Source organism: Ornithodoros turicata, chromosome 1 (genome assembly GCF_037126465.1).
Source record: "Ornithodoros turicata isolate Travis chromosome 1, ASM3712646v1, whole genome shotgun sequence".
NCBI classification, from domain to species: domain Eukaryota; kingdom Metazoa; phylum Arthropoda; class Arachnida; order Ixodida; family Argasidae; genus Ornithodoros; species Ornithodoros turicata.
This window is the reverse complement of record NC_088201.1, coordinates 208,295,831-208,316,081: the sequence shown is the minus strand read 5'-3', so window position 1 is coordinate 208,316,081 and position 20,251 is coordinate 208,295,831. Positions and strand designations below refer to the sequence as shown.

Sequence of the window (20,251 nt, the reverse complement as noted above, 5' to 3'; positions counted from 1 at the left end):
ATTCGTTGTTCGGACAAAAGGGGGACGACTCCCGATGTGTCCGGATAATCGAGACATGACTGTATGGTTTGCCCCGTCGATTGTGGTCCGAAGCAAGATCTTCCGTACGTACGCTTCCTTGGACGGCCCATTGAATTGAATTAAATTGAAACTTTATTTCACATTCCAGCATGTACTGTTACGTTCCTACACTGTAACAGAAAAGTGTACGTGTAACACGATCTGCGTAGTTTTTTGTGAAAGACGTTTCCGCGCCAGGACGGGCTGCAGATGGCCATCAGTTCCACGAAGGTGTCGCCTTTCCTTGTTTTGGGGGACCCGTCCCAGATACATTATTCGCTCCAAGACACTACCATAGTTTCTCGCACCCAACCAAGGATTCGGGGAATGCTTGCAGCCCGACCGAAGAGATATAAGCGGAGACCAGAGTGACCCAGGCGTCCTTCTCTCAACCGATGATGAGCAGGTTGGACGGATCGCCGACAGTTTCTCTGTATCATCCAACTCTTGTACTTATGTAAATACAGGGTTAGTCTAGCAAACGTTACACATTTTGATCGCATCGTAAAAATAGAAGACTGGTTTTATCCAACACTAAACTTTGCAGACTGGTAGCCATTTGTCTGAAGTTTTGTTGGATTTTTTTTTGTGAGCATTATGGTCCTCTAAAAGAAAAATAAAAAATAGATCAAAATTTCACTCTATGCATTTTCTATGGCCTATCTCACTCAAAAGTCGCCATTTTCTGCTGTGTGCACTTCATTTTCATTTCACCACACACAGGTGGCACCAGCATACAGAACAAGACTAGAACAAGAGGATTGGTGCATAACGTCAGAATCGGCATGTCACATCGTTGTAGGCAGCGCTACCTATGTGAAGTGATGTGAATGGGAAGCAGACACAAGAGAAAATAGCCGTGTTTGTGTGGGATAGGCCATTGAAAATGCATGGGGTGAGATTTTGCTTTATTTTTAATTTTCTTTCTGGATGACCATAGTGCTTACAAAAAATTCGAATGAAACTTCAGATAAATGGCTATCAGTCTACAAAGTTTGGGATGTGCCAAACCTAGTCTCATATTTTTACAATGCGATCGAAATGTGTAACGTTTGCTAGAATAACCCTGTAGTTAACTTCATTTGCTTGTACCCTGAAATGGCTCATGGTCCTTGGATTGGTGTGTTGCCACGCTGCCAGAGACGACACACGCAATAGTACAATGACGGGGGTCCAGCGCAAAAAGCTGCAAGAAGCAGCTTGGGTTCCCACTCTGACCGTGACAGCTATCAATGAAAAATACCCAGGGAAAACACACACAATCAATGTTCACTATGTCACTCACCAAGTTCATCCTATCTACGCTAGTGACTAACACCAATGGAAGAGTAGTTAACATAATAGACACACTTAAACGTGTAACATATGACGAATTTGTTTGTTGGAAGTTTTTGCGTCGATTTGTAATTTATTTAAAATTACTGGCCCTTGAGAAGATAGTTTTTGATTATCATATAGTTCGTTCTTGAGAACTGAATTTTCCAGGTGTCTCTGTGACGTGTGTTAGCACTGGAGGAAGGGGCTACAAGCTTTAATAAGTTAAGTGCTGTTATGAGTTTTCGCCGCATTTGATACATTGTGAGTTGTCGATAAACTTGGTGAAGAGTCTGCCTACAGGCTCTAGAAACGATGAACTAGCTATACTAGCTAACGATATATTAGCTGAGGCTCTTTTGCTGTTTTTCTCTCTTTCACATGATGATGTGAGTGTGTGTGATTTTTCCTTTTTTTTTTTTTGTCCGGGTGAACCTTTTTCTTTTATTTCCTTTTTTTAAGTGTAGCAAGCGAAATATTGGCTGACCTCTGTCAACACTTAAAAACAACAACAACACGCACACTGTTGTTAATCTAGTAAACGCTCGTTCAACCTTGAAGCACCTGACATACGCCGCCCGGTATGAACTCAACTGCATCGCGTTTCTAACACTAAAAAGAAGCAAAAACTTCCGTTCATGTTAGAGTTAAGACAAATACTGCTTTATTCTAAAACAACCTAAACGAGTGAAACAACTAACATACTTACAGCGACAGAGACAGACGGAAAAGCCTTTATTCTTAAAAAGACCGGGAGCTCTCTCGCCTTCGAGGTCCCCCACCACACGGGTGTCACGCTGTGCGTGTCCTCAGGGCGCGTATACTGAACCCCATACTCTAAGGAAAAAAGGAGTACTTTTGCTCCTTTTGGGGAGTAAATGCATTGCCACAAGAAATAGTACCTTTCGGGAGTAAATGCACCGGAGTAAATGAATGTCACAGAGTGGAGACTGCATTTCACGCGCTGTTGCAAGAGTAAAGCCCGAATCCCATAACAAGCGACACGCGGCAGATACACGCGAGAAGCGACAAAATCGACGTCACTGCCGCCACACGAGCGTCAAAAAAGCTTTGTCGCGGCTCAATATTTCTGCATCTACTCCCAGTAGATATTTGTAGCATGTCGCTGAGTTCGTTGCCTGTTGTTTGACAAAACCAGCTAGATTTGGCGGCGTGAAACAAGAACTGAACGCGTGGGCAAGGGAGAGGGTGGAGAGGGCAACCAACAAAACTAGCAGACGAAGAAATGGGCGGGGCGTTGGGTACTTCAACCGCAGCGCCACTGCGTTACGGCGAATATTACATAGCAACTTCATTACAATTTCTCCTCGTTTTGACGAATGAAATACTATTTTTGGTATATTTATGGCAATTTACAACTTAGCTCGAATAAAATAAGCATTGCTTCTCCAAAAACATCATTTCTCGGTGACGAAATGTCGCTGCTCAAATGGACCAAGAAATCGCGCCATGACCAGACGCGACAGCGACAAATTCTGCAGCGCGTCGCGTGTCGCTTGTTATGGGGTCCGCGCTTAACAGGTACATAATTCGTGTGCATGCGCGAAAATACTTTGAAGCAAACAGTCAACCGTGATATATCGAGTGATATAAAATCTTGCGCCGTACATAGGGCATAAAATTTGAGAAGAAAGATGCACTCACCGTTTCTTACTCTGTGTGGCTGGAAAATTGCTACGCTGGCTGAGTTATGCAGCCTTATGCCGTTCAAATTGACCAAGGCCACATATCTACGTAGAGTGTTGCATTCAGGAGACCATTCGCGAAGTTCAGTGACAATTTGCAATCTTGGGGAGTAAATGTTGGGACTAAATGTCAGGTTAGGGGACTATAATGGGGGTAATTAGCTGTCCAGGGCAGTACAAGCTGCAATTACTCCAGGTTTTACTCTTTTTTTTTTCTTAGAGTGCACGGGTGGAAACACTTCATCGGACAATTTCACAACACGCAGAATACCACAGGGATGGCATCCAATGTATTTCTCCGTAGACTAAAGCGTGCTGGGCGCACGCAATGCATCCTGGACAGGTCCTGGTCACACGTCACAGCAAACGTCAAGACACACGTGACCTTAAAGCAGGTCCCCCAAGGTCGCCATTTTCCCATGTATTTCTTCCTATGCCGATGCGTGCAATGCTGGAGGCCGCCCTTAGATACCCCATTGTTACCAGACGTTGGCTTGCGTTGTATTGTAGCGCGCTAAAGATCCAGTTGAAGCACAATCCAAGCCAGGCCAAGTCACCGAAGGAGAAATGGATGACTGCGCCTGGTACGACAGGTACGCTATGTGATGCACGCAGCCGTGCATCCTTCCGATCGTTCAACACGTTTAAAAACGGGACCAAAAAGTGAAACACGACACAGAAAGTTGCTATACGCGTTTTATTTGGACATATAAAGGCTAGATTTATTGGCAGAAACAACAAAAACATTTTGCCGCTAAACTTAGCGCGCTGAAGTGATCCGGAACGGCAACAGTGGGGTATCTAGTGCCGGCCTTCTGCGTTGCACGCTTTTCCGAGGTGAGTTTGGGGCACCTGCCTTAAAGGGACGGTCTCGTACAGCCGGGGCGATTCCGAAACTTAGCCAAAACTATCCTCACGAGTACTGTACACATACAACCGTCAAAGTTTCATTCAGAATAACCAAGTCCTTTTCGAGGAATTTGTCGAAACGTGCCGTAATAGCAGACGACGAAAGCTGCGCTTCTCTCATGCAACGTCACACATGACATCGGCCTGCGGGTAAATCGCCGTTGTGACGGTATCTAACTTGTAGAAGCACCTTGGGTTGAGTCATCCCCTTTGCTCTCGAAATGGGGACACTGAGGCATACATCTCCGCGATCCGAAAATGTAGTCCGTGCATTGACTGTGGGGTCTCCGATAATGTGGCGCATAATCGGAGACGTGGAAGCTAAGTCACGTGTTTTCTTTCCGCGAGTATCTAATGCGGTTTTTAAATAAACACGTACTCCTTTTCCATGTACGTCGTCAGCGACACTTCATTTCGAAACATGATCAGTGTGCAACGGGGAGTGTAATGGAAGCGCGCGTAATATATTTTTGGTCGGAGCTGTAATGCGACCGCGCACCGATGGCCGGCGACTTCAGATTTGTGAATGTGGGTGAGGTTGTCTTGCGACTTTAACTTGTCTCTGAGGATTAATAGAGTTGTTCTAAACCACCACGTGGGCCACTTTTTAGACTGTGCATTTTTCGCTTGAGAACCAAAAGAAAATATAGGAGAGTTGCCGCGGTCCCCAGTAACTTCTGAAAGTCGTCTGCTCACGCCGGTGCACTAGCGCGCACAAAAGCAGACGATTTCTGTATCCTATCACGGACTTTCCCGCAGAGCGACGTGGCCGTTCTTACTGTTGCCAACTCAGATCGCGACATGCTCTCCAATCTTTATCAATTTAATTCGGTTATTTAGTAAACGTGACGTGCTTTGTCCGGTAAATTCGCAGTATTCCATTTGCAACAAAGGGCAATCAAATGATACACTTTATGAGAGGGGCAGGGGGTACGAGACCGTCCCTTTAAAGACGGCGGCGTCCGTGATCGGCGGCCAAACGTTTTGCAAAAAATGCGGTTGTTGTTTCTGCGCGCCGTTTTAGATGTGTTTCGATCGCGGTAATTATTTTTATCCGATAGTCTCGCAGTAAAACGTGCAGTCGTACACATAAAGCCTCGTGCTGTTGACGACTTCCAAAGATGTGACGACGACCGCACGTTAAGACTGTTGCGATTCAGCGAGCCACTTGGTTGCATTGCCACGTGCAGCTCAGACTTTCTCGACTCCAGTGCACCATCGTCCAGACATACCCTTTGTGATCGTCTAGACACACCCTTAATTCCGGGAGGATTATGTCTACGAACAGGGATAAGTCGCCCATTCTTCCCGCTGACCAGACAGACCTTGGCAGCCGAAACAAGAGAGACGTGGCCTTCTTCCCAAGGATATGGTGGACCGGACCTGACGCGCGAGCGCGACTGTCATTATGTAAAAGTGACATCAGTTTCCGGTCTGTTTGTTTAAAAGCGCTGGGCTCCAGTAGCTAGTTGTCTATTCTCGTCTACACATCGAACATGTAATAAACCTCTGTTGTTGTTGTTGGAGACGGACCCCTGCCTGACTACCTCCGCTACGCTACCATTTGGATCCCGGATCCCAACAAGACTTACAGAGACGATGCAATACTTGAAGAGCAATGGAATGCATGTTGCGAAAGAAGCACCGCATAGTTTACGCTGGCAAAATACGTTCATCTCTTGGGGTTATGACGACGGAGATATGTCAGTAAGCGGCAGAACGACATGTAAACAGAGTCACGTGACCTCACAATCACGTTTTCTATGACGTGCGACCAGGACAAGATGACAGCTCTGCCAAAAGCACCCGCTTGAGGGTAGTTACAACAATGGCGGGTTTGTGTCAACCCCCCCCCCCCCCTTTGCTACGAAACGACCAGTCTGCATCTCGGGCCATTTTTCCCGTTTCTTCGCTTCGTCTCGCACGACCACGAGAGAGAGAGAGAGAGAAACACCTGCAGCGTACGCTGGGTATTCGGTGATGCGACGTACGTGCAGGGCAAGATCATCAGGAAATTGAAATCGCATTAGCGAGTGAGAACGTGCACTTCATGGTTACATTTATATTTTTTCTTTATTGCACATCGAGCTCGTTATTTCTCTTTCGAAAAAGAAAGCTTGTCAAAACGCGATTAGCACGAAGGCCCAAGACAGTAATCGAAGAACCTGCGGTATGTCTTGGTTTCTTCGGGACTTCCGCAGCTCTGTTCCAATTCCAGTTTCTTCTTTACTGCGCTTTGGAAGACTTTCCCGCAACAGTGATGAAAGGAAATCTGAACGGCAGTTTTCTGGGCAACCCAGAGGAAGATTTCTGCGATATGACCAGGAAGAATGAGGCAGAATGACAACAAATTATGTAACCTATCTTAATGAAGGGCGCCTTTTATGACACCATTAAACACTGGGTTAATGCCGTACATACCGGAATGTAAGTCCGCACTTTTATTTACTGTCACGTATAGCTTATCCGTGACACATTTAATCTTCGCACTGCATGATTAAAAAATAAATAAAAATGAGACTAACGAGGCGACTGCGTGATAGGGAACGAACTTGCTATACTTCCAAGGGAGCTCTTGTTCCCTTGCAACACTCACATACTACGGGACTATCGGGCGCAGGGGTGGGGAAGTTACTTTTATTTTGTAATGTGCTACCATTTCTCATTACTTTTTCAAGAGGTAACGCATTACGTGACTCATTACTTTTGCGTGATAGGTAATGCGTTATTAACACCATTACTTTTGTATTACTATGTCAGCTCGGGTCCTTCAACCTCTGGTGCGTGTTTATTGCGTTACAGACCAAGGAAATAAGTCCGCGATTCTCTTGTACCTAATCCCCTGGGGATTCACCTGAATAGAATATGAATAGGAACCGTTTTCTGACGAAGGTGTCGAAATTATTTTCTTACCATTTTACAGTTTCCGCAGTTATAAACTCACACATTAATATGTATACTTGTAATATGTACAGGGCGTTTTTCTTATCCTTTACGTTTTCTTAAGAACTACGAGAGCGACTTATATGTGCGTGTTCCTTATTTTTTTTTGGGGGGGGGGATGAGTTATATGGCCGGGCGTACGTCCTGTCGGAAAGCGCATATAAATACTGGACGACTAACAACCTAAAATTGATTAACGTATTAATTAGATGTATTCGGGGAAATGAGAGATAGCGTAATTGCAGCCAGCCATTACTTACGTTCAAGCTCCCTCTTAAAATCCTGAAACGCACTTTAAGGTACAAATCGCTAAATTTTGACGCTCAAATGAGCCAAAACTGAAACTGCGCACTTTTCGACAACAGGTCAGCATTTATTCCTGTCAGCCCAGTCGCAGCAAAACACGTGCCCCCTCTGACGCGAACGCTCTATCCTTTTTTTCCCCGCTTTCCCTCTTTTTGCTCTCCAATAGTGCGTAGTTCCATAAAGACCGCTCTTTACTTCCCAGCTCGCGTGGCCGCATGGTTAGCGTGCTGGCCTCGTCACGTCGAGACTGTGAGGTACACGGGTTCGAATTCGGTTGTGTTTTTTATTTATTTATTTTTCCTCTGAGGTCGACAACGGCGAGCTCTTTGGGAAGCACAACCTCCCTAGAGTCACTAAATAGGGACCCCCCATTTACCACTATTTGGTGACTCTAAACCTCCCCAGCTAAGTCGAAAGTCATGTCGTTTCTGCGCTCCAGAAGTACGCAGATCTGGTTGCGGCCCATTTGCATACGTCAGCAAATTAGGCGATTTATTCGAAAGCACTGGGAAGCACCGCTTCCGGATTTTTCAAGAGGAGGATGAATTAAAATCGCGATTACCTCTGATGCTGCTGCCTCGTATTTCCCGGAAATATCTAATTAAAGAGTTAATGGACTTTTCTTTTCTTTTTTTTTTTTTTTTACTACGCTTCTGCGCATCCTCTGTGACCCTCCTGGCGCCGAAGAGGGTTCCCTACATATTCAGTAGGTGGCGCCGATCGTGTTTCGTTGGACAGTCGCTAGCACAAGACGCAAGTGTGAAAAATGTCCATTAATGAATTTGAGATAATATGTTGTCCAGTTGCGTTATGCGGTTTGCCCGGCCGCATAACCCACCTGCAGAAATTGCACCAGTGTTGATCTTAACAGCTTTTTTTATGTAAAATCTGTAACGGATGAAAAACACCCTGTATGGTACGCGCTTATATTACACTGTTTTTACCCATTTAAAATTAAATTTAGACACTAATTGGGGTAAGGTTCTCACCTTTATCACCTGGTGAAGCGACTACACCGCAGGTAGAGTTATCAGTGTACAGTACACGATAGCAACCTATAACAAAGAATTTACGAGTACAGCATAACTCACTGAACGGTTTCCGGGCGTGGCCGATATACGATTATTAAAAAAAAAAAAAATCACCTTCCTCAAGCATCATAGGGAACCCTTTCTCATCCAGAGCAACGGCTGTGGCAGATCTGGAAGGCAATACGACCTACACTGACTGATCCGCATACACTCTGTCCCACTGAAGTCAGAGCCAGAGTTGTACAAAATACTGCACATAAGTATTTAAAATAAGATATTAAATACTTCACGTAAAAGGTATTTAAAATGAAGTACAAAATACTCAAAACTAAACAATAATTTGAGTAGAGTACTTAATACTTTAAGAAGTATTTAAGATTCTCTTTAAAGTATTTTAGTATTTGCAGTAAATGAAAGGGGTATTCTGAACGTAGCCGTTTTGGATTAAACTTCATCTGCCATGCTTAAACATGTCTTTCATTTGCGAGGTCTTCGTGTCAAGTAATGTTTGGCAAACTTCAGTGAATCCAAGTAAGATTTCTTTCTAATATTTTCTTACCCGAAACTTCGTAATACCTGGTGGGTGTGAGCTCCGGTGTTTCAACCTCTGGCGCGTGTTTATTGCTTTGGTGACCAAGGAAATAAGTGCCGGGATTCTCTTGTTCCTAATCCCATGGGGTATTCACCTGGCAATATGAATAGGAACCGTTTTCTGACGAAGTTAGCTATTGACAACAGGGCTAAGTGTGGGACCAGTCTATTGTACAAAAGGGTAAATGAGAGATCCTTGAAAAAAAAAAAAAAAAAGACGGCAAAGTTCGAGTGAGCTCAAAATTTGGAAAACAGCAGGAAGTGTGCTTGACCAGGAAGGAAAGTATTTCGAGTACTCAGTAGCAAATACCGAAAAAAAAGTATTTTAAATGCGTTAAAAATACTTGTCGACAAAAGTATTAAGTAGAGTACCAGAATACCAGAAAAAGTATTTAAAATACTGTATTCTGAGTACGTACTCAAGATACGTGCATGCCTGAGTCAGACCAATTCTGACAGCAGAGCAGTTGGACCCAGGACGGCTCTGTTCACACTATACATATGAATCGTGATTACGAAAAGAGCCGGGCATTTGAGCAACTGAGTCACAGAACAGGGCATCCAGTATCAGCAAGATGACGTAACTCAATTAGATTAACGTAATTAAATAAATAAATAAACTAAGCAACGTTGTCCATGTTGTCGAATGGTTAAACGTAAAAAAAAAAAAAAAAAAAAAAACATGTTCTACTTACGTGTTCATGCCGATACCGGCGCGCAATGTCCCCGTGTGATTCTTTTCGTCGGTTTCATTGACCGCAAAGAATGTACAGTTTTGAGTCTGGTTGTTAGTTGTTTCGAACAGATAGAAGAAGTCCTTCGTCAGTGCCTTTATCATCTGTTCGAGAGTGCGCATTTTAATCACGTTGTTTGCAGTTTCCGAAAAGGTTTTTAGAAAGAATGAATATTAAGACTTCGAACCAACATTTCGAGGGGCGAAAACAACAGCAACAACAATAAATGAAGGAGAGAAGTGATGATGATATGGGATGTTCCCCCGTGGTATATAGCCACAGGACCCAACCCTCGCTCCACACAGATTAATACGAGAGGAAATTTATTATGGACTTAAGGAGTTACTTTTTGGGCTTAATTCCCTAATCAGATTCGGGGGGCAAAAACGTGTAATTCGGGGAGAAATCGGGCGATAATTGTGCCTTCGGGTGTTATCGAGTGTTTTTTTTTTCTCCTCTTGTTTATTCAGTCCTTTCCTAATCTCGCTCTCTGTTTTCTTTTTTTTTTTTTCGGGATTGTGATCTTCCCGCGGTTTCCAGCGGTAATCCCCGAAGGCATACACGGTGTTGATCCACATGGGTGTATAGCTGGGAACGTAAGTGACCCATTATTACACGTGTTACACGTGGCGACCGTTGTTCGTCTTCAGTGGAAACGTCACTGGAGGATTTCGTAGCGACTAGAATTCAGGGAGAAATCCGGTGTAACCCGAACTGGTCGGATGTACGTTCCGGGGGGAAGGGGGGGGGGGGGGGGTAATCATGCGGAATCGGGTTCAACCCGAAATAGTCACTCCCCATAATTTATGGTGAACGCGCACCTCTTCCTCAAGAGATGCGACAGTGCGAGGGGCGACGTCCCATTGGTCTCCGTAAACGATTTTTCGCAATGATTGGACACTTTATCCGCACCACCCTGCCGCACGCGTCTTGACAAGAAAGGAATAATAATAATAATAATCAATCCCTCATAAATCGTGGAAGACGTACGACTTCTTGCGCATTATCCACAATCGGCACGTCACGTACCTACGACGAAACCGTGATGACTAAGCTTTACAGGTATAACATCTTACCTCCCAGGCGACTTGGTCCTTTGCCTCGGGGTCACACTTTGGCACAACGGCACCGTCCGCAGCAGCATAGAGTCCAAAAGAGAACACGGCGACTAGAAAGTACATCTTTCCGCATTGCGTAATACGGGATAATCTCCGAAATGGTATTACGGTTATGCGTGCACTGGATGGTATTAATCATCAGTAATTATACGGGAAACATCTGCCAAGTGTTAATTGTTTCAAGGAGCAATCGACGGCTTCCTGTCTTCATGGAACACATCCGGTTACCTCTTTTTCTTCTTCTTCTTTTTTGAATGACATGCATGTTTCTCCTGTGCCTGTGGCTCTGCAATGCCCCTGCGACGTTGCAGCGAATGATGGACATGCTTCTTCGCTCCTTTCGGTGGACGTTTTGTCTCTGTTATCCTGACGATGTCGTGGTCTTCTCCGAAAGCATAGATGAGCATGCGGCGTCTAAGGGCTGTACTGGAATGCTTTCGTGAAGTCTGGCTCCAACTGAACGCAAAAAAATGCACACTTTGTGGACAACATATCATAGTATTAGGTCACGTTGTTGACAAAGAAGGCATCCACCCTGATTCCCACAAGATTTCTGCCGTCCAACAATGCCCCCGCCCTGTGAACCAGAAGTCTCTACGGTTCTTGGGCTCTCTTCGTACTTTAGGCGCTTCATCAAGGGATTCGCCCACATTGCTGGGCCCCTCCAGCGCCTGTTAAAGAAAAACACTGCCTTCGCGTGGAGTTCGGACCAAGAAGACTCGTATTTATCCTTCAAGGCCTTGCTTAGCTCTCCACCAGTTCTTGGCCGCTTTGTGGAAGGTGCGGCCACTGAACTCCATACTGATGCTAGTGGACACGGCATTGGGGCCGTTCTAATTCAATCCGTGAATGGACAAGAGCGAGTAATCGCTTGCGCCAGCCGTACGCAAACTGATTGCGAACGCAATTACGCCATCACTGTAAAAGAATGCTTGGCAGTGGTTTGAGCATTGGGAAAGTTTCGTCCCTACATCTACGGCCGCCCGTTACGCGTCATCACGGACCATCACGCGTTGCGTTGGTTGGCCAACATGAAAAACCCGACCGGTCGGCTTGGCCGTTGGGCATTAAATCTGCAAGAGTACCATCTCACTATCCACTACAAGTTGGGATAGACGCACTTGGACGCTGAGAGCTTGTCACGGTACCCGCGGCCCCGGCCCCGGCCCCAGCGGGCCCATCGCCCGCTCTCAGAGCGCTAGAATTTTCTGATATTGGACACCAGCAACGCCAAGACCCTGCACTTGTTGACATTTTCAACGAATTTTCCTCGAATGCCGTCCCTGTCTCGCGGAAAGCCAAACTGTTTACCCTGCGTGGTGGCATCCTATATAGGCAGAATTTATGGGGAGCACTGGTTGCTAGTCATTCCTCGTTCAGCCGGGAACAGATGGGTGGTCGCGTCTGTTGACTATCTCACGCGTTATGCGGAGACACGAGCTACAGCCTTCGGAACGGCAGCCGATGTTGCGTCCTTTCTGCTCGAGCGTATCATCCTGCGTCATGGTGCGCCCCAAACCATGATAAGTGACCGTGGCGCAGCGTTCCTTTCGAAAACTGTCCAAAACGTACTTCGACTCAGCAACGCCGTCCACAGCACTACCACTCCGTACCACCCTCAAGCAAATGGTCTGACCGAACGTCGCAATCGCACACGTGCCGAAATGATGTCTATGTACGTCACGGCGGACCATAAAAATTGGGACGTCGTTCTACCGTATGTCACCTACGCTTATAATACCGCTTGTCGGGCCACAACGGGGTTCTCCCCTTACTTTCTGCTCTACGGCCGTGAATCGTCGTCTCTACTGAACTGCCTTCTGCCTCGAGCTGGTGACGACCATCTGGATCCGGTGTCCGCGGCTGTTTGCAACGCCGAAGACGCGCGTCAGCTGGCGCGGCTTCGCACCTTAGAAACCCAACAACACCAATCTACTCCTTATAGTGCCTCGCATCGACCAGTTTCCTACGGTGATATGGTCTGGCTCTGGACACCTACTCGTCGTGTTGGGCGCTCATACACAGGCCCTCATAAAGTTGTCCGCCGTATCTCCGATGTAAACTACCAAGTCGAGCCTTGCGTTTCTCCTGTCGACAGCAGAAAGCCTGCGGTGCACACTGCGTACGTCGTCCGCCTTAAACCCTTCCATCAGCCATGAGGACATGGCCTTCCACCGCGGGGGAGTAACGACGTGGTAGACTAAGCGCGGGAAACGCGCGTGAGAACGTTAGCTGTCCTCGAGCTCCCTAACAATATTTACAGCGCATCGGGGAAAAATAAAAGCTTCTCTTCTGTTTATAAGGAGAGATTGCGCTCACGTATCTCGGCGGTTGTTTCCCTTCGGCTCCTGGAAACACTTTATCATGAGTTCTCCTGCCGGTTCTTTGCCACTGGAACACGCACCGATCCGTCGTATGCACCTCGCCGGTTCCCTAAAAATTCCCTAATATTCCGGAATGTCGTTTTACTTCCCATGCCACTTGGTCCTTTGCCTCAGATCTGCAGGTTATGGCACTGTCCGCAACAACGAAGAGTCCACAAGAGAACAGGATCACTGGAAGGTACATCTTTCCGCTTTGTGTTCAACGGACACTCTCTGAAATAATATTACGGTTCTGCATGCATTCGATGGTATGTATCGTCAGTAATTATACGAAAAACATTTACGAAGTGTTAATTGTTTCAAGAGCGATCATCGGCTTCCTGTGCTGCTAGAACACAGGCGGTTGCCTTTTTTTTTTTAATGCCATGCATGTTTCTTCTGTGACAGTGATGTTAGATCAATCAAAGTTTCATGTCAGACATGCAAAGCGCTCCTTTGTTGGTGACGTTTCGGATTCTATTCAGCTTCATTTCCAGCACGTGCTACGTTGGCAGAGAGGTCGGGTCGTAAACTAGGCTCCGCGTTTTAACTAACCAGTGTAACCGCATACAATAAACGTATGTGATCGAATAATAAACGCAACACGGTATTACTAATGCTAATATTAAACAATAATAATAAGACACCGTAAAATGGTGACTTTTCGTAATGGTGTAAATGTAACAGGAAAATAGCGGACGGGGAAAGCCGAAAGGAAAAAAGAAAAGTACTGGAAGATATGATTCAAGTCACATTGGCACCAAAACAACGACAGCGACAGAGCCGTTTATTTGAGCTTGCCTATGGCTACGTCCATGGTTCATCCCCTTCGATTGTGGTCCGCAGCAAGATCTTCCGTACGTGCACTTCCTAGGACGGCCCACGATGCCGCTATACAGGTTCGCACACACGCACACTGTTGTGAATCTAAGAAGTGCCACTCTGGACTCCGAAAACAGCGTTCATGTTACTTAGTCCATAAAAAGAAGGTCCCTCACGGATACTGTGCGCGAAATTTCGATCCTATTTGCGAACGGTGTGCAGTTCCTGTCAATTTTTGAAGATCTGCCGTGCCATCCGCAAGTTTCGATGACGCGAATAGCGGGTGACGTAATCGTAAGCCTACAAATTGCAATGATGGCATGTTCTGGAGAGGGCACTCGTCTGCTAGCAACGACACCGGCGTCCGCGGAGGATCACATGGTGGAGAAGTCACGTGAGGCTGATCGAACGAGGGGAAAATGGGAGAGATGTCTTCCCCTTTTTGTGTTTTCTAGAAGGTCGGAACGGTCGGATGATATTTCACGTGTGACTTCGCTAACGGATTGCAAAATTTGAAGACGCGAAGGGCAACAACGTTGCCAGATGAGAGCCGGGCGCTCCGTTGAAGCCTATCATGACGTCACAGTTCTAAAACAAAATCACTTGTCTCTACCTATCCCGTCACGTGGAGCCAAAATAACTTGCAGGTATGTAAAATCAGTCAAGAACATTTCACTAACATAACTTCTTTCTGATTCCAATACACATTCTGGTAGATACTGGAGACGCGAGATTTACTCGGTAGTGGCACTTTGGAACTTTGAAGTACCTGACATAAGCCGCTCGGTATAAACTCAATCGCATCGCGTTTCTAGCACTAAAAAGAAGCAAAGACGTCCGTTCTCGTTGGAGTTAAGACAAATACTGCTTTATTCTAAAACAACCTAAATGAGTGAAACAACTAACATACTTACAGAGAGAGAGGGAGGGAAAAGACTTCATTCTTAGAAAGATCGGGAGCTCTCTCGCCTTCGATGTCACCTATACCACACGGCTGTCACGCTCTGCGTGTCCTCAGGGCGCGTATACTAAACCCCACACACTAAGAAAAAAAGAGTACTTTTACTCCTTTTGGGGAGTATATCCATTGCCACAAGGAATAGTACCTTTCGGGAGTAAATGCACGGGAGAAAATGAATGGAGACTGCGTTTCACGCGCTGTTGCAAGAGTACCAGGTACATAATTCGTGTGCATGCACGAAAATACAAACAGTCAACCGTGATATATCGAGTGATATAAAATCTCGCGCCGTACGTAAGGCATAAAATTTGAGAAGAAAGATGCACTCACCGTTTCTTACTCTGTGTGGCTGGAAAATTGCTACGTTGGCTGAGTTATGCAGGATTATGCCGTTCAAATTGACCAAGGACACATATTTACGTAGGCTGTTGCATTCAGGAGACCATTCGCGAAGTTCAGTGACAATTTGCAATCTTGGGGAATAAATGTCGGGACTAAATGTCTGGTTAGAGGACTATAATGGGGGTAATTGGCTGTCCAGGGGAGTACAAGCTGCAATTACTCCCGGTTTTACTCTTTTTTTCTTAGAGTGCACGGGTGAAAACACTTCATCGGACAATTTCACAACACGCAGAATACCACAGGGATGGCATCCAATGTATTGTTCCGTAGACTAAAGCGTGCTGGGCGCGCGCAATGCATCCTGGACAGGTCCTGGTCACACGTCACAGCAAACGTCAAGACACACGTGACCTTAAAGGGACGGTCTCGTACAGCCGGGGCGATTCCGAAACTTAGCCAAAACTGTCTTCACGTGTACTGTACACATACAACCGTCAAAGTTTCATTCAGAATAACCAAGTCCTTTTCGAGGAATTTGTCAAAACGTGCCGTAATCGCAGACGACGAAAGCTGCGCTTCTCTCATGCAACGTCACACATGACATCGGCCTGCGGGTACATCGCCGTTGTCACGGTATCTAACTTACTGAAGCACCTTGGGTTGAGTCATCCCCTTTGCTCTCGAAATGGGGACACTCAGGCATATATCTCCGCGACCGGAGAATGTAGTCCGTGCATTGACTGTGGGGTCTCCGATAATGTGGCGCATAATCGGAGACGTGGAAGCTAAGTCACGTGTTTTTTCTCCATCCAAAATATGTCCATCTCTTGGCGTTATGACGACGGAAATATGTCGGTAAGCGCCAAAACGACATGTAAAGAGAGTCACATGACCTCAAAATGACGTTTTCTATGAGGTGCGACCACGACAAGATGGCAGTTTTGCCAAAAGCACCCGCGTGAGGGTAGTTACAACACTGGCGCGTTTGTGTCACCCCTGTGCTGCGAAACGACCAGTCTGCATTTCGGGCCATTTTTCCCGTTTCTTCGCTTCATCTCGCACGACCACGAGAGAGTGAGAAAGAGAGAGAGAGAAACACCTGCAGCGCGCGCTGGGTTTTCGGCGATGCGACGTACGTGCAGGGTAGGATCATCGGGAAATTAAAATCGCATTAGCGAGTGAGCACGTGCACTTCATGGTTACGTTTATATTTTTTCTTTATTTCACATCGAGCTCCTTTCTGTTTCGAAAAAGGAAGTTTGTCAAAACGCGATTAGTTCACGAAGGCACGAGGCAGTCCTTGAAGAATCTACGGTGTGTCTTGGTTTTTTCCGGTGTTACGCAACCCTGTTCCGAGTCCAGTTTCTTCTTTGTTTCGCTTTGGAAGACTTTCCCGCAACACTGATGAAAGGAAATCTCGACGGCAGTTTTCTGGGCGACCCAGAGGAAGATTTCTGCCATATGACCAAGAAGAATGAAAACAAATTATGTAACGTATCTTAATGAAGGGCGCCTTTTATGACACCATTAAACACTGGGTTAATGCCGTACATATCGGAATGTAAGTCTGCACTTTTATTTACTGTCATGCCTAGCTTATCAGTGACGCAGTTCATCTTCGCACTGCCTGATTAAAAAATAAATAAAAACGAGACTAACGAGGCGACTGCGTGATAGGGAACGAACTTGCCATACTTCCAAAGGAGCTCTTGTTCCCTTGCAACGCTTACATACTACGTGTCTATCGGACGCAGAGGTGGGGAAGTTACTTTTATTTTGTAGTGCACTTCCGTTACTCGTTACTTTCTCAAGAGGTAACGCATTACGTGACTCATTACTTTTGTGTGATAGGTAATGCGTTATTAACGCCATTACTTCTGATAAGTAACGCCATTACTTTTGTATTACTATGTCAGCTTGGGTCCTTCAACCTCTGGTGCGTGTTTATCGCGTTGCTGACCAAGGAAATAAATACTGGTATTCTCTTGTACCTAATGGGGGTTCACCTGGGGATTCACCTGAATACAATATGAATAGGAACCGTTTTCTGACGAAGGTGTCGGGCTATTGGTCGGGCTTGACGAGGAAGGAAAGTATTCTGAGCACTTAGTAGCAAATGCTGAAAAGGTATTTTAAATACTTTAAAAATACTTGTCGCAGAAAGTATTGAGTAGAGTACCAAAATACCGGGAAAAGTATTTCAAATACTGTATTTTGAGTACGTACTCAAAATACGTACAAGTCTGGTTCGAGGCGCCACCTGCACTTAATTGCAATCGCGAATATCATTCACACGACATCTCCCTCGCCAGGAACTCCACGATGGTACTCGCTCCTGGGTGCGCTCACGGTACCGGAAGGCCTATTTAGTGGCAGACACCTACAAGATACTCAAAAATGTATTTAAGATAAGATAATAAATACTAACGTTAGAATGTAATTAAGATAGAGTATAAATACACGATAATTAAAGTAATTAAAAATACTTTAAAAAAGTATTTGAAATACAATTAACGTACTATTTATGACAATGAAAAAATGGCTTTTTTTCTTTTTTTCGCGGATGAGTTATATGGCCGGGCGTGCATCCTCTGGGAAAACGCATGTAAATACTGGACGACTAATCACCTAAAATTGATTAATAGGTGTATTCGGGAAAATGCGAAATAGCGGAATTTCACCCAGCCTTTGCTTATATTCAAGCTCTCTTTTAAGATCCTGAAACGCATATTGAGATAGAAATCGCTAAATTTTGACGCGCAGATGAGCCAAAGCTGGAACTGCGCACTATTCGAGAACAGTATTAACGAAAAAAAAAAAAAAAGAATAAACGAAACTACGCTGATTGGAATAAATGCGGATCCGATGGCTAGGTAGACTGCATTCCACAACAGATCACCATTTATTCGAGTCAGCTCAGTCTTAGCAAAACACATGCCCCCTCTGACGCGAACGCCCTTTCCCCTTTTTCCCACTTTCCCCATTATTGCGCTCCAAAAGTGCGTAGTTTCATATAGACCGCTTTTTCGTTGCCGGCTTGCGTGGCCGAATGGTTAGCGTGCTGGCCTCGTCACGTCGAGACTGGGAGGTACATGAGTTCGAATCTCGGTCCGAGGTGTGTTTATTTTTCTTCTTCTGTGAGGTCCATAACAGCAAGCTCTTTCGGAAGCACAACCTCCCCAGAGTCACTAAATAGGGACCCCCTATTCACCCCTGTTTAGTGACTCTAAGCCAGGGAAGGGTAAAGGTAATGGTAACGGAAACAGAAACGGTATATTACGGAAATTGGAGGTGGTAACGATAACGGAAACGCATGCCACTGTCCTCCATTACCGGAAACAGAAACGGAAACGAATTTACCGTCCGGTATTGAATTCGGGTAATGACTATTCCTGTTGTGCGTTGATATTTGATTGACTGTTTTTTCTTTTCTTTTTTCTTTTCTTTTTTTGCTTTGATGACTCCATTCCCTGTAATGCTCTCGATACTACACGAAAGCATGGGAAGAAAGCGCAATATTCGATCTCGGGGGTGCATGTGTGTATGAGTGAGCAAAAATGTAAGTGTGAAAGGAGGATGAGTGAGAGAGAGTGGCTGATTTGTCCTTTCAGATGACACACACTTGGATGTCCCACAGAAGGTGTGTTAGCTTAGCTCAATTGGTAGAGCCCTGGACCGATAATCCAGAAGATGTTGGTTCGAGTCCTACAGCTGGCAAACCTTTTCAGTGACTTTCATCTTTCATGCGTCGCTTACCTCGCCCCTGTCCTCGTAACTCCATGACATCAATACACGACTATAATTCACCATAGCACGATGATGACAGCCTGTAATTTTTAGTTACTTATTCTGTACTTTGTTTTTGTTTTTTTTTTTTAGTTTCACCGTGGCCATGACGATATCATTTAGAGAGCGTCCGCTTATGAATGCGACATTGGATGAAGGTTACGCTCATCTTGAGTTGCTGGACTCCGAGTGACTGAAGACATGTTCCTACATTTTTTTTTTTTTTTATTGTTGGAGAATGTGCACATCCCAACGACGTAAAATTACTTGTGTAGTGTGTACGCGTGGCACCGAATGAACTTGGGCAAAACAGGGTGTTGACAGAGCCCGAAGGGCTGTCCTGACGCAGTTCTATAACAACCGTTCCATTACCGGAAACAGTAATGGAAACTTAACGGAAACGAAATTGAAGGGGGGCGGGGCTGGTATCAGAAACGGATAACGAAAACGAAAATATAGCATTAACGAAAATAGAAACGGTAACCAAAATACGTCCGTTATCCTTCCCTGCTCTAAACCTTCCCAGCTAGGTCGAAAGGCATGCAGTTTCTGCACTCCAGAAGTACGCAATTCTTGTTGCGGCTCATTTGCATACGTCAAAAAATTGGGTGATTTATATGCGAAAGCACCCACTCGCTTCCGGATTTTTCAAAGTGAGCATGAATTAAAATCGCGATTACCTCTGATGTTGCTGCCTGGTATTTACCGAAAATTCTAATTCAAGAGTTAATGGACCTTTTTCGCAACGCTTCTGCGCGTGTGCTGTGACCCCGACGGCGCCGAAGAGGGTTCCTTACACATTCAATAGATGGCGCTGGCTGTGCTTCGTTTGGCTTTGGCGCACGCCGATCGTGTTTCGTTGGACAGCCGCTAAGACACGAACCTTCGACGCGAGGTGAAAAAGGTCCATTAATGAATCTGAGATAACATGCTGTCCAGTAGCTTTATGCGGTTTGCGACGAGATGGCCGCCCTGCCGTATATCCCACCTGCAAAAATTGCACCAGTGTTGCTCTTAACAGCTTTTTATGTAAAATCTGTAAAGGATTAGAAACACCATGTATGGTATGAGCTTGTATTACACGATTTTTACCGATTTAAAACTAAATTTAGACACTCATTTAGGTAAGGTTCTCACCTTCCTTATCCGCTGAAGAGAGTACACCGCAGGTAGAGTTATCGGTGTACAGTACCTGATAGAGACCTATAACAAGGAATTTACGAGTACGGCATAACTCAGTGAACTGTTTCCTGGCATGGCTGATA

At 45.4% G+C, this 20,251-nt stretch overlaps 2 protein-coding genes and 1 non-coding gene across 4 annotated transcripts in view; 2 read left to right on the top strand and 1 right to left on the bottom strand.

Annotated features, from left to right (window-relative positions):
• The window catches only part of LOC135379009 (mucin-12-like), a 546,819-nt gene that overhangs the window by 285,664 nt on the left and 240,904 nt on the right, over window positions 1-20,251 (top strand). The gene's annotated exons all lie outside the window — the stretch shown is intronic.
• LOC135375847 (uncharacterized) lies at window positions 6,044-10,928 on the bottom strand. The gene is made up of 5 exons (XM_064608492.1): window positions 10,671-10,928; window positions 9,556-9,698; window positions 8,384-8,439; window positions 8,228-8,293; window positions 6,044-6,299 (listed from the first exon to the last, which is right to left on the bottom strand). Exons 1-5 carry the CDS (start codon window positions 10,773-10,775, stop codon window positions 6,121-6,123), a joined length of 549 nt encoding a protein of 182 aa, XP_064464562.1. The 5' UTR covers window positions 10,776-10,928; the 3' UTR covers window positions 6,044-6,120.
• On the top strand, window positions 18,845-18,917 carry Trnai-gau (transfer RNA isoleucine (anticodon GAU)). Its single transcript has one exon. It is a non-coding gene; the product is annotated as a tRNA-Ile (tRNA).